Below are 15562 nucleotides of genomic sequence, written 5' to 3' on the forward strand. Positions count from 1 at the left end.
CGTTTCCTTATTTCAGCTTTAAGTAAATCTTTTTAAGTGTCCGGATTTTAAGGATATCAAACATGGCGACCTTTATGTTTTTGTTGAATTTGTGGAAGAAAGTAGAATGTAGTTAAGACGTATAAGCTTGAATGACAGCATTGCTAAGTATTGTTCTTGTATCTGTTGTTAATAGTTTGTTACAGCCAATTGAAAATGGATGTTGATGACAGTTCTGCTGCATGTGCTGATGCGATGACAACTGGGGAAACAAATGAAGGATTTCATGATCATATCACTGACCCAACTAATGCTGATACTGTTGAAGGTGATAAATGTGGAGATAAGTTTGATCAATTGAAATTTAATATGATCTCACGTGTTGCTAAGTCAGAGGCTCATTTCAAACACCAGCAAAGAGGTGATCCGGATTTATCATATGAAGAAAAAGTACAAATTGCAACTGAAGTTCTTTCAAAAGGTCCAGGGAGGTTCTTGGCCCGATTTGGACAGTTTCTTGCAATAGAGGATGTAGATTATTTTGTTGACTTTAAAGAAGATTATGAGGTTGATTTCTACCTGAAAGAAATTTTGAAACAACAAGACAAAGTTCACAGCCAAAAAGTGGTAAAAAATAGGCGATATGCGGCAATGCAGGAATTGCTTAGTCAGGGAGATTACTTTAGTGAGGAGGAAATGAAGTGGCGGGACCCACTGTTGTATGAACAGATGGTCGGCAACTTCTTGACTGAAGAAGAAATACAGAGTAAAGTGGATAAAACTGATCTGAGGTTCTCGAACATCCTGCTGAAACACATCGACCAGATAGAGGAGAATGCACTGTATGCCAGACAGAAGGAAGCAGAGGTATATACTGATTAGTTAACATGTTTCATTCCTTGAGGAATTCAGACCGCCTATGTGGTGTAGTGGTTAGAGCGTCCATCTGGAGAGTGGAAGGTCCCAGGTTCAATCCCCGGCCGCGTGATACCAAAAGACTTAAAATATGGTACTTGTTGGTCCCTGCCTGGCGCTCAGCATTAACGGGTCCAACAAGGATTGATCAGCTCTGAGTCAGTATAATGTGTCTGAGTAGGGTATTCATACTTAACTGTGGCATGGTATCTCAATGAGCTTGCACTATAAAACCAGCTTAAGTCTGGGCTAGCACAAGCAGCCACACATACCTTGAGGAATTTATAAGCATAATAAATGCTCACTTAATTAGTCATTTATAGGAATTTGACTTCAATATATCTTTTCTGTTGTAAACGTAATTAAATTGTAGAACATACTGTTTTTCAACATTTATTACTCCATAAACAGCAAACATATTGAAGGAAATTCTTATTGATAAATACTGTGCACAGTGATTTTATGCAAAGTGTACGAACATGTTCTTAAATTTATACTTTCATAAATTATGCAAAAATAAACATTTTCACAGACTGCATATATTGTAAACACAAAAAAGTGTACACAACAGTATGAAATCATTAACGACAATGAATGCTGTTATGCAACATAAGCCCACTTATTAGTGGATGTTACAACATTAATGTAAAATTAATTACTTTGGTAGCATTTTGGTTATCATGGTTATGGTTGTAATGAAGTTTCACAGTTTATTAACTTGGTTTCATGTGGATTATTTGCATGAATGTGTGAACTAATTTCATTATTTGATATGTTGACAAGCAATATGTCAATGCATCATGAAATATGTTCTACATCATCCTTATTCATATTATTGTTGACATGATTTAGAATGTTGCACATCTTGAAGGTACATTCAGATATATTTTACCAATTTAAAACATGTTTAAATTGTTAGGATGATGTTATCGGTGACATGTGTTTTTGCCTTCATCATATTACATCACTATTCATGTTGCCTCTACATACCTGTAAGGATAGAAAGTTTTCGATTTCTTTGATAAACACATCATAATGATCAATTGTGTTTTTGTCATGGTCACCATCACTATGTTGTATTGACACTCAGTGTCTCATTTCAGGAATGTCAGGAAGAAGAGGAAGAAGACAGTGAGGAGGAAGAAGGTGAGAATCACTGACATGATCTCAGGATCCAAACATGTATACTACCCATCAAAAGTTTAGACTCACTTAAAGCACTCACGATATGTTATGTATGCATATATGGTTACATCGAAGATGAATTTCTCCTCTAACTTGGGTGAACCAACTGCAAACACTATGCAGATGAATTGCACGAGGATCATGCATCAAATTGCTGAAAAGCATGTGCAAATATCGTGCATATCAACAGTTGCGTTTTGGTGTAAAGTTTTGTTAATAATTTGCCTATTTTTACTGAGTTTTATCATATATTGACGATAATAATCTTTTCAACATTACAAATTTGTTTTACAATACATCATTTCATGTGTAAACAGTGCCTTCAAACAGTATGGAGTATTTTGCAAAATCTAGTTTAGAACAGTTGACTGAAGTAAGTGGCTATATTTACACCAGTGAGTCTAAACCTTTGATAGGTAGGATAGTTAGAATTGTTACTATGAGTATTGAACATGATGTGGTTGCTGTGGCAAAGGTGAACCTTGTTGAAAATGTTTCTTTTTAGCCCTATGCTTAGCAAGGTCATTTATGTCTGAACATGCTTAATGTGTCATTTAATGTTTAAACATCTAGAATGTGCAATGTTTTTTGTATATTCCTTCCTAATTACACCATTTGTCAGTGAATGCATATAATCTAGAATAAGCAGGGGAGCTACAGAGCCTTTTTGCTGTCTTTCTGAATTTCACATTTCACAAATAAGGCAACAGCATTTTAAAAACAACATCCATGCTTAGTTTTGAGATCTTACTAAAAATATTTTTATCACCAATGTGTGCCAGCCAAATATTGATCAAACATTTCTCATACCTTTTACACAAGGATAGGTATGGTGGGTTTGAGATTAGTAATGGATCCAGAAATTGGGCCTTTCACCTTAATTAATTATTGTTATTCACATTTTTTGTCAGAATTGTTTTTAAACATTTGTTGTGTAGTCATGACAATAATAAGCATGATAAACCAGTTCAGTTGTCAAGATGAATTTAGATTGATGAAATGACAACCCTGTTACCATGGTTACAAGACCTGATTTATCGTGTTGTATTACAGAGATGGAGAGTAGTGGGGAAGATGAAGATGCAGGTTTCGGGCCAGAGGGGAGAAAAGAAACCAAAGATCTCTGATGTTGAGAAACAGATGCTGAAGTCAGAGTTTCTGCAGATTATGCAGGAGAGGTTCATGTCAGGGAAAGACAAGGACTTTGACTACAGGTACAGTTCGTACAGCTTGACCTGAGCTACTTTAAATATGCATGGCCCGGGAGGTCAAATGGCACAAACGGCAGGTCAAGTTAACTTCATTAAATAGGGGAGCAAAGAATGTTATTTATGTTGCGTTTGTGCAAAACATGCGTGCATGGATTCGTTACAGAACTTGTCCCGGAAAACAACACTTCTGAAAAACAATCATTTCATGTTTTAATTGAATTGTTTATACAGTCATATGCTATCTAGTTTGGTTTACTAACTTTACAACGTACAGACGTCAGTTACTTTCACAATCCGTTCCACTCGCGTTCTCACTCTCTACATCAGTTCAATTATCACTTTTTCTATTTCATGTTCAACTGGAATATGTTTGTAGCTTCAGTTTTAGAGAAAGTTAGGATATTGCTGACGATTTCTCGACACTGAGATGTGAAACGGCGACCTTGTCTCGGCTGTTCGGACATGTTGACAATCAAATGACAAAGGTGCACCCCTTCACAATAATAGACCCAACCAGTTGTGACACGGTCATGCAATTCATTAGTATTCACTTGATCAGGTCAAGTTGAACAAGCTGTAGAACATTATTAAAGGTTATATAATCTTTTGAAGAACATTTTGTAGAAGAAACAGAATAGGCATAATAACAGTTCATCATGAAAGTGTATAATTCTTTTAGCTTGTGTATTTTATATGATTTAAGTTGCTGTCTGTTCATAGTTGTCATACGTAGAATACACCAGTCCAATATGCACCAGGAGCAATGGCTAACACATTTAAATTTAAGTGATAATTAAGAAAAGGGATCTTATTTGTTTTACAGGTAAACCTGACCCATATTTGGAAAAAGAATAACGCAAGAACAGTTTCATACCATAGTTGACTACAGCTTATTCAGCTTGACCTGATCAAGTGAATACTAATGAACTGCGTGACCGTGTCACAACTGGTTGGGTCTATTATTGTGAGGGGTGCACCTTTCTCAGTTGATTGTCAACATTGTCTGAACAGCCGAGACAGGTCGTCATTTGACATCTCAGTGTCGAACTTTAACTTTCTTTAAAAAAGAAGCTACAGATGGTAGAGAGTGATAGCGAGAGTGAACCAGATTGTGAAAGTAACTGACGTCTAGATCTGTACGTTGTAAAGTAAGTACACCAAACTAGATAGCACATAACTGTATAAACAATTCAATTAAAATATGATTTGGGTTTTTTCAGAAGAGTTGTTTTCCGGAACAGGTTCTGTAACGAATCGATGTATGTATGCTTTGCACGAATGCAACATGAATAACATTCTCTGCTCCCCTATTTAATGTGCCAATCAGGTAGATGTGGACATTGGAAATTGTATTCCCTGTTAAACAACCATGTTCTTTGATACTCACCATGTAAAACACTGGCTTTGTTGTTTGACTCTTCAGCCAGGTAGACAGGAACACTGACTTTGTTGTTTGACTCTTCAGACAGGTAGACAAGAACACTGACTTTGTTGTTTGACTCTTCAGACAGGTAGACAAGAACACTGACTTTGTTGTTTGACTTTTCAGCCAGGTAGACGGGAACACTGGCTTTGTTGTTTGACTCTTCAGCCAGGTAGACAGGAACACTGACTTTGTTGTTTGACTCTTCAGACAGGTAGACAAGAACACTGACTTTGTTGTTTGACTCTTCAGACAGGTAGACAAGAACACTGACTTTGTTGTTTGACTCTTCAGCCAGGTAGACAGGAACATTGACTTTGTTGTTTGACTCTTCAGACAGGTAGACAAGAACACTGACTTTGTTGTTTGACTCTTCAGCCAGGTAGACAGGAATACTGACTTTGTTGTTTGACTCTTCAGCCAGGTAGACTGACTGACTGACTGAGTTGAGTTTTACGCCGCTTTTAGCAATATTCCAGCAATATCACGGCGGGGGACACCAGAAATGGGCTTAACACATTGTGCCCATGTGGGGAATAGCCAGGTAGACAAGAACACTGACTTTGTTGTTTGACTTTTCAGTCAGGTAGACAGGAACACTGACTTTGTTGTTTGACTCATCAGTCAGGTAGACAATAATGCTGACTTTTTGTTTGACTTTTCAGCCAGGTAGACAAGAACGCTGACTATGATTCCCTGGACACCTTAGGGAAGGATGAGGAGGAGAGATACTTCGATGGTGAGGAGCCATTTACAGTTGACTCCCCACTGAGAACCGATTCCCCTAGACTGGCCGGAAGCTTACAGCCAGTTGATGATGGGGAAATCAAGGACTATATGAGTTACGAGGCAGAGCCTGATTTAAGTCAGGCTACCACAGATATGAACAAGATGTCAGTCTCACAAGTTGCTGAAGATGATGAGATGTTAGAGAAAGGTTGATGAAGTTTCATGAATGTGTATGTTGTTTTTTAAAAGAAAATAATTCAGTACATTTGTTGTTTGTCATGTTTTAAATGCAATTATCTGTCCAGGTTAGCTGAGTCGGGAATTGTATTTTCGCAGAAGGTGAATCAAAGGTTTTCTTTTGTGATTCTGCAGCGGAGCACTATCATATGAAACCTTCCTCAAACAAATGTTGGCTGGAACAAAGGCTTAAAAATGGTTTGAAATAGTTTTTTGTTCGTATAGTAGTGAGAAATATTGAAATTAACGTAAACTGTAGAATATGTGTCTCAGACAGCTTCTCATGAAATGTGTCTCCACTGAAGACATGATGCACAGAATGTGAAAACAAGTAGGAAGGCATGTAACTCTGGAAGAATGAAACCTCGCCAATTTTTTAATTGATTCAGACAAGTATTTCTTACCTAAGCATGGAGACCTTTCATGTAAGTTCAGTTTCCTGAGAATATTTGTAACTGTGCAGTAAAATGACATGGGTACGGGGCCATAACTGTACAATAAAATCACTTGTGGTAACATTTTCAGCTTGGTATTGTCAGGTATGTTTTAGAGAACTTTGATAAATTTATTCATGTAGCTTCAGTAAATTCTTAGACAAAGATTTCAAGCAGTATGCAGTAGGCTAAAGAGCATAGGACAAAGGCCTTAACGCTTTGAAAAAATTGGTTATAAAATTTATGAATTTTTCAAACTTTTTGAATTTTATAAACTGACAAGTAACACAATTTAATCTATCAGTCCCCTTGTTAATGCAAATGCTAAACTTGTCTTCAACAATATGTCCTGAAATATTGATAATTCAGACAGGAATCATTTGACAAGAAAAGCAGTTCCATTTCTTATTATCTGGAACCTGGCATAGTGTGCAACAGCTGCTGTAGCCATGTTAATACCATAAACCTGAGGTGAAATTCTGATCCTGTCCATGCACATAGTTATCTAGAGGCATGTCCGGGATCGTCAGTATCAAGTGTTCTAAACGGGGTTGTGACATTTCTCACTTGTCAAGATAGCGAGAGAGACACGACTCTTTTGTGAAGTCCTACAGAAAAAATGACTGATAAATATGAGTCATTAGGAGTGAATGTTGTGTGGTTTTATACTGTTAACCGGGGAAGAATATCCGGGTTAGAATTGATCCTCAGTAACACATGCTTGTCGTAAGAGGCGACTAACTGGATCAGGTGGTCGGGCTCCCTGACTTGGTTGTAACATGCTATTGTATCCCAACTGCGTAGATTGATGCTCATGCTGTTGATCATTAGATTGTCTGGTCCAAACTCGATTATGTACAGAATGCCGCCATATAGCTTGAATATTGCTGAGTGCGACGTAAAAACCAAACTCACTCACTCACTTGACACTATTGATGTGATCTATGCCAAGTGACTGAGGTTATACATTTTGAACCCATTCCATGTCCTGGTTTTACAGTATTTAGAAACATTATCCTTAAGGGACCGTTCATAATTTATGGCTGGGTGGGGTTGGGGACTTACTTTGTACATAAAATTTGGGGTGGGGTGGGGGTGGTGGTGTGTGTGTGGGGGCATTGACATTGTACATGCTCCTCCATGAAAATCATCATCTCGCTCGCACGCATGCACGCACGCTGTAGACGAAGGGCTGTAAACGACCAGGCAAGTTTGATAATATACTGAGTCAAAAAAGAAACTTCACATTCTTTCTTCAGGGCACTATAAAAGAACAAGAGATGGTAAGATGGTTAAATTGTTATTATTTCATTGCTGAGATCTGTGTGATGTACTCGATACACTGACAGTGCCATAATCAGTTCCATTAGGCTACACCGCCGTTCCAAAACATGGGTATACAGAATGTCAAGTCACAAGAATAAAAATGCGAAATTTCTCAGTTCAATATCGTGTATGGCCGCCCCGCGCATTCACCACTGCCAAACACCGTCTCCTCATCGACTGCCTGATGCTTGTGAACACTTGGTTGGGGATTCTGCGCCATTGCTCTTGCAAGGCAGCGCCAAGTTCCTGCAAATTCTGAGGTTGGTTCCTAAGACCACGAAGCCTTCTCCCAAGTGCATCCCAAACGTGCTCTATTGGATACAGGTCAGGGGACCTCGATGGCCAGTCCATGACGTTGATTCCAGCGTTTTGAAGGAAATTTCATGTCAACATCGCGATATGCGGCCGAGCATTATCATGCTGGAACTGTAGACCTGGGCCATGAGCCGCCATGAAAGGAACGAGTTCAGGGGTGAGCACCTGGTCTCGGTAAGCAGCAGCTGTGAGGTTTCCACGGATGACAAGAAGTCGGGAACGGTTGTTCCCACAGAAAGCACCCCACACCATGCAACTTCCGCCCCCGAATCTGTCGACTTCCTGTACACAACATTTGGCATACCATTCACGACGTCGTCTCCAGACTCAGTGCCTGCCGTCCGCGAATCTGAATGTAAACCTGGATTCATCGCTAAAGTCGACTCGATTCCAGTCTCTCTGGGTCCATCGGAGGTGACGTTGGGCCCACAGCAGACGTTGACGTTGATGAAACGGCGTCAATATTGGCCCACGATATGGACGTCGAGAATGGAGATTGGCAGCCCGCAACCGATTTCGAATGGTCTGTGAGGACAGTCGACCTCTAAACAGCAGCCGGCAGAAATCTGTCACGTAGGTGACGTAGGACGATTTGACGGTCTTCTGCTCGTGACGTCACACGTGGACGACCCGACCTTGGGCGATCAGGAGTGGTGCCAGTTTGTTGTAGACGACCTCGCAAGTCATACACAGTACGACGGCTGCATCCCATTGCTCTTGCGACGTCAATAACTGATCTTCCCGCTTGCAACATGCCAACGGCACGTTCGCGTTGCACATTTGACAATCGTGGCATTTCAAGTACCGTTAGAACTGTGGTTTAAAAGTGTTTTTTTCAATTCTTGAGGCCAATGCAAACACGTGCATATGAAGAAAACTTCGATGCGAAGATCACGTGATCGACTGCACGTGCACAACCTGATTTGGCACTAACGTCATTTGCACGACGAATGAATGGGTTTGAGTGGGTTTTGCTAACGTTTTTCTAGAGTCGAAAGATAGGGATCCCATTTCGGATACATAGATGTATCATCAGAGAAAGATTATTCATTATTTTTCAAATTACATTTTGTGAAGTTTCTTTTTTGACTCAGTATATCATATGTGCGAGTTAGTAAAACTCCAGCAATATCACGGCGGGGACACCAGAAATGGGCTTAACACATTGTACCCATGTGGGGAATCGAACTTGGGTCTTCTGCGTGACGAGCGAACGCTTTAACCATGCACTAGGCTACCCCACCGCCCGAATACCCAAGAAACCAGTATGGGCATTAGAAAGTGGATAGTGACTTTTGTGTCATCCGGATGTGGCACTCTGCTCCCTTTTACCTCAATAAAGCAGTCATTGAAGTGTCTTGTTTCACGGCACAACCTGTGAAGAACTGGACAACAGGTGTAATATCTGCAAGTGCGGTGGTTTAGCATCGGTTCGATTCCCCACATTTGTACTATGTGTTAAGCTCATTTCTTGTGTTCCCTGCCAACTTGTTCCTGGAATATTGCTTAGAGCAGCGTTAAAACTCACCGTAATAGCCACATCACACCTTTACATCACTGCTGTTCACTTCAGTGTGATCAATATAATGAACAAAAAACCCGCAGGGCCGGAGCACATCGGCTTCCCCGGATGTAGAATAACATGACTTATCAGCTATCTTTCTTTTGGCCAATTTGACGTCTTTAGTTGGTTATCAAGCCATGATGGCATGCTGTTTAATTAAGAAATACACTTCGCTCTACGCTTGCGTCCGAGTGCTTTAACGTTATAATAGTTCAGGGCGAAAGTGTGTTTTATTACACTATACATGGTGGTAGGGCGAAGTGTATTTCTTTTCTAAGATGCCAAATTTAATACTTTCTAAAGATAATTACGATTAATTTAAGGCAGAAAACAAACGACGGTGTCGGTGACCAAAATTTAGAATCCTCGCACAGGGCTAACTGGCGCGCTGTTCTATTGATGTGTCTGCCCCCTACGTTAAGACGAACGTTACCAGAAAAAAACAAATGATAACAGTTTGATGACGGTTTACTTTCGGATTAAATATCTTCTCTGAATTATTTTAATTACATCTGTCATTAACGTAAACCATATGGGGCAATATGAACGTTGCATTTCTACTACCAGCGTAAGTTTAGATCAGTACATCCAGAGGAAGTTGAGTAGTCAAGCGACATTCCACAATTGCATTGTGGGAATGTAAACATTACGAACGTTACCGTGTCGCTGAAAACTTGTGAGTCGAGATGACACATTTTAACCGTCGTAAAACATAAACGTAATGTTTCCACCAGTGATGTTAGCTGCGTGAAGCAACAGCAAACCAAGAAACTGGATGCAACGGTGTAGTTTACTGTAGGAGGCCGTACGAGGCAATGACAACTGACATGCATCGTGACGTCGCTTACATTGTGACGTAATGTAAAATGGTTCGATTACGAGGGGGCACACTAGAATGGCGCAATGACGGGATAACGTCATTCAATTGTTACGTCATCAAAAAACTGTACCTTTATTGTCTGATAATGTGTTTTTTTTTCGATTGTTCTAACCGCTAGGCATCTTAGAATGTGAAATACATGTAAGGGAACGTCCATTTAGGTAATAATGTCATGTTTACTGCACCAAGCAACGTTTCGATGTAGATGCGCACACCGTTATCAAGCTAAAAGTTGTACATGTATATGCCTCTGTATTTCCCCAGTCCTTCTACATGTAATCATCAAATAATCAAATAGCGGCAAGATTGCTAATATTTGGCAATGTAGTATTCACTCAAACTGCGCGCACTCATCCCATAGAATAAAACGGTGTTGTAAAACGCTGTTCAATCTCTAACACAACATGTGCGTATCACATCGAATAGAGGCAAGATTGTTGATGCGTCGTAAAACACTCTTCACTCACTAACGCTACATGTACGTATCACATCGAATAGAGGCAAGATTGTTGATGTGTCGTAAAACACTGTTCACTCACTAACGCTACATGTACGTATCACATCGAATAGAGGCAAGATTGTTGATGCGTCGTAAAACACTGTCCACCCACTAACACTACATTAACGTATCACATCGAATAGAGGCAAGATTGTTGATGCGTCGTATAACACTGTTCACTCACTAACGACACATGTACGTATCACACCGAATAGAGGCAAGATTGTTGATGCGTCGTAAAACACTATTCACTCACTAACGATACATGTACGTATTACACCGAATAGAGGCAAGATTGTTGATGCGTCGTAAAACACTGTTCACTCACTAACGCTACATGTACGTATCACATCGGATAGACACAAGATTGTTGATGCGTCGTAAAACACTGTCCACTCACTAACGCTACATGTACGTATCACATCGAATAGAGACAGGATTGTTGATGCGTCGTAAAACACTGTTCACTCACTAACGCTACATGTACGTATCACATCGAATAGAGGCAAGATTGTTGATGCGTCGTAAAACACTGTTCAGTCTCTAACGATACATGTACGTATCACATCGAACAGAGGCAAGATTGTTGATGCGTCGTAAAACACTATTCACTCACTAACACTACATGCACGTATCACACCGAATAGAGACAAGATTGTTGATGCGTCGTAAAACACTATTCACTCACAAACACTACATTAACGTATCACATCGAATAGAGGCAAGATTGTTGATGCTTCGTAAAACACTGTTCAGTCACTAACACTACATGTACGTATCACATCGAATAGAGGCAAGATTGTTGATGCGTCGTAAAACACTATTCAGTCACTAACACTACATTAACGTATCACATCGAATAGAGGCAAGATCGTTGATGCGTCGTAAAACACTATTCACTCACTAACGCTACATGTACGTATCACACCGAATAGAGGCAAGATTGTTGATGCGTCGTAAAACACTGTTAACTCACTAACACTACATTAACGTATCACATCGAATAGAGGCAAGATTGTTGATGCTTCGTAAAACACTGTTCAGTCACAAACACTACATTAACGTATCACATCGAATAGAGGCAAGATTGTTGATGCTTCGTAAAACACTGTTCAGTCACTAACACTACATGTACGTATCACATCGAATAGAGGCAAGATCGTTGATGCGTCGTAAAACACTGTTCAGTCACTAACGCTACATTAACGTATCACATCGAATAGAGGCAAGATTGTTGATGCGTCGTAAAACACTATTCACTCACTAACGCTACATGTACGTATCACACCGAATAGAGGCAAGATTGTTGATGCGTCGTAAAACACTGTTCAGTCACTAACACTACATTAACGTATCACATCGAATAGAGGCAAGATCGTTGATGCGTCGTAAAACACTATTCACTCACTAACGCTACATGTACGTATCACACCGAATAGAGGCAAGATTGTTGATGCGTCGTAAAACACTGTTCAGTCACTAACACTACATTAACGTATCACATCGAATAGAGGCAAGATTGTTGATGCGTCGTAAAACACTCTTCACTCACTAACGCTACATGTACGTATCACACCGAATAGAGGCAAGATTGTTGATGCGTCGTAAAACACTGTTCAGTCACTAACACTACATTAACGTATCACATTGAATAGAGGCAAGATGTTGATGCGTCGTAAAACACTATTCACTCACTAACGCTACATTAACGTATCACATCGAATAGAGGCAAGATTGTTGATGCTTCGTAAAACACTATTCTCTCACTAACGCTACATGTACGTATCACATCGAATAGAGAAAAGATCGTTGATGCGTCGTAAAACACTATTCACTCACTAACGCTACATGTACGTATCACACCGAATAGAGGCAAGATGTTGATGCGTCGTAAAACACTGTTAACTCACTAACACTACATTAACGTATCACATTGAATAGAGGCAAGATGTTGATGCTTCGTAAAACACTCTTCACTCCCTAACATTCCATGAACGTATCACATCGAACAGAGGCAAGATGTTGATGTGCCGTAAAACACTATTCACTCATTCAAGCTAATATTTCGGTGTCCAACTATTGGACCCCCTCATTTCTGCCCTGTAGTTTAACCTTTGACATAAACCCACTTGTGTATCTAAGTGTATGCACGAGACACTCCAATCCAGTCTAAAGGTTATTACATTAGTGACTGAACATCACAGTGAAAACGACGCATTTTCTGCAGACTACATACAGGACGAAGGTATTGGACTTGTAATTGTTTTATGATGTTTCTGCAGCTTGTAAAGGAACAGAATGTAACATTCAACATGTAGCTTGCATATATCAACGCATGTAGCATACGTTTGCTTGCTTGTTGTTTGCCTCACTCAGCAAATATTTCCGCTACGTGGCGGCGGTCTGTAAATAATCGAATCTGGACAAGACAATCCAGTGATCAACATACCGAGAATTAATCTATACATTTGTGATGCGATGAAGTGCGTCATCCAAGTCAGCGAGCCTGACCACCCGATCCCGTTAGTCAAGCATGGCTTACTGAATATCAATTGTTGTGTTGTGTTTAATGTTGCAGACTTCATTAAATTACGAAGATTAATTATAACCCCTGTCTGCACGGGTCTGTAGTAGTGTTGGGAATAATAGCATGTCTTAACTACAAGAATGCACAAACAGGGACTTCCTTCAACGTTTTAATACCGCGGAATGCATGGGTTGCTTCTGGACATGCTCCACAGGGTGTGTTTGGGAGACACCTTCCACCAAGTACTTCCTTAAATGAACATTGTTATTACACGTCTCATCTAACTTCCTTAAATGAACATTGTTATCACACGTCTCATCTAACTTCCTTAAATGAACATTGTTATCACACGTCTCATCCAACAAACGCTGAACTTGAACATGGTTTTGTTAGGTTCAACATATTCAGGGATGCTTAACTTTATTTAAAGGTGTATAAAGATACCCAATTAATGTTACGTTCTCATGGTGATTTCAGGTGTTTAGGTATACCAACTTGTTGTTTGCCGGTGTTTTGGTATGCTGTCATGTTGTTTGCAGGTTTTTTTGCAATATGTCATGTTGTTTGCAGGTGTTTAGGTATGCTGTCATGTTGTTTGCAGGTGTTTTAACATACTGCCTTGCTGTTTTTATGTGTTTTGGTGTGCTGTCATGTTGTTTGCACGTGTTTTGGTTTGCTGTCATGTTGTTTGCAGGTATTTGGTATACTGTCATGTTGTTTGCAGGTATTTTGGTATGCTGTCATGTTGTTTGCAGGTATTTTGGTATACTGTCATGTTGTTTGCGGGTATTTTTGTATGCTGTCATGTTGTTTGCAGGTATTTTTGTATGCTGTCATGTTGTTTGCAAGTGATTTGGTATGCTGTCATGTTGTTTGCAGGGTTTTTGCATTATGTCATGTTTTTGCACGTATTTTGGTATGCTGTCATGTTGTTTGCAGGGTTTTTGCATTATGTCATGTTTTTTGCACGTAATTTTGTATGCTTTCATGTTTTTTGCACGTAATTTGGTATGCTGTCATGTTGTTTGCAGGTATTTCAGCATGCTGTCATGTTGTTTGTAGGTGTTTTAGCATACTGTCATACTGTTTAGCATACTGTCATATTTAGGTATGCTGTCATCCTGTTCGCAGTATATTATGTTCTTATATTGTTTGCAGGTGTTTTGTGGACTACTCTAAAGAATGAAGTTTGTGGCTCTCCTGCTTCTGGGGTTGGTGATGTCCCAACCACAGGGTATGGGTGAACACAGTCTAGATATTGTTTTCTCCTAAGGAATTTCGCAGTCAAATATAGACACTTAATCACACGTAACTGATATAACTACATGTATAACTATATATGGCGATAATGAATAAAAGAGACCAAAATGCCATCATTTATGTTCATTTGATAATTAGTTCATGTGGTCCCAAAATTCATAACTGGGACTATTCTTGTATGACTCAGTGTCGTTCAAAGTTTTCTAAAATTAAACTTTAATTAAAATTGTCTCAACAGAATAAATGAATGCTTCGTGACAGGTGATAACATATATTCATATATGAATTGTCTTTTACAAAATCATTCGAACCGAAAAATTCAGTTAAAAAGGAGGCTCAGTGTTTGATACCCTTCCATTTCATTGTGACAATTTTAAGAGTCATACTATGACTGCAGAAAGATGCAAGCTTATCAGCTTCTTGTGGTACATGAACGACGTCTGTCACATGACACTACTGAGATATTACGTCACCTTCGACGGTGTTCTGACACGGCAAGACATCCACAACACACTCAACGCCGTGTGCAGGTAAACCTTGCACATCTTCCGCTATTTGGGGCAATACGTCTCGATTCCAGTATCGTCAATACATTGTACCGAGCTGGTGCCACAGCATGGTCTGAAATGATAGTCGTCCAGTCACATTGCACTTGTCAGCAAGAGACCTTCTGTGCTCAGCTGGCAAACATAGGGATGTTGATGACGATGAACTCATGGTGGCGAATGGGTTCAAGCATATATTACACTAACATTATATTTTAGTCCCAGAAATATCGTGTGATTCAATAAATATAAAATATAATCCAAACGGAACCCCGAACAATGCCAATTGTTTGGACTTACCTGGACCCTGTTTTGGTGTCAAACTATTAACCACTTGCTTGACAACGACATTAGAATCTATGTCGAAACGTCGCCTCCACAGAATAAAAGAAGTTGTATATCCATAATAATTGTCATTATTCTTTATTAAGCACAGCTGTTAAACACATGCACGTATGCCGTCAGTGTGTTCTTGGTGGAGTCAATAACGTATGCCGTTTTCACTGTTTGGTTTCACCTCCTTCGACTTACGT

The 15562-nt window shown here is 39.6% G+C and overlaps 1 protein-coding gene across 1 annotated transcript; it reads left to right on the top strand.

Annotated features, from left to right (window-relative positions):
• The first annotated feature begins 52 nt into the window (after nucleotides 1-52).
• Nucleotides 53-15472, top strand: LOC124285445 (coiled-coil domain-containing protein 97-like). Its single transcript, XM_046721670.1, has 8 exons — nucleotides 53-846; nucleotides 1998-2040; nucleotides 3133-3141; nucleotides 3185-3293; nucleotides 5379-5650; nucleotides 14383-14458; nucleotides 14882-15014; nucleotides 15461-15472. Exons 1-8 carry the CDS (start codon nucleotides 196-198, stop codon nucleotides 15470-15472), a joined length of 1305 nt encoding a protein of 434 aa, XP_046577626.1. The 5' UTR covers nucleotides 53-195.
• Nucleotides 15473-15562: the final 90 nt, after the last annotated feature.

This window comes from Haliotis rubra, unplaced genomic scaffold (assembly GCF_003918875.1).
Source record: "Haliotis rubra isolate DU_JTF1 unplaced genomic scaffold, ASM391887v1 Scf36, whole genome shotgun sequence".
NCBI classification, from domain to species: Eukaryota; Metazoa; Mollusca; class Gastropoda; order Lepetellida; family Haliotidae; genus Haliotis; species Haliotis rubra.

Excerpts from the sequence above, each read along its gene's own strand:
- LOC124285445 (XM_046721670.1), top strand. The coding sequence starts at position 196 with ATGGATGTTGATGACAGTTCTGCTGCATGTGCTGATGCGATGACAACT. Across the intron at positions 847-1,997 it reads CCAGACAGAAGGAAGCAGAG|GAATGTCAGGAAGAAGAGGA; the intron begins GTATATACTGAT and ends GTCTCATTTCAG. Across the intron at positions 14,459-14,881 it reads GGTGATGTCCCAACCACAGG|AAAGATGCAAGCTTATCAGC; the intron begins GTATGGGTGAAC and ends CTATGACTGCAG.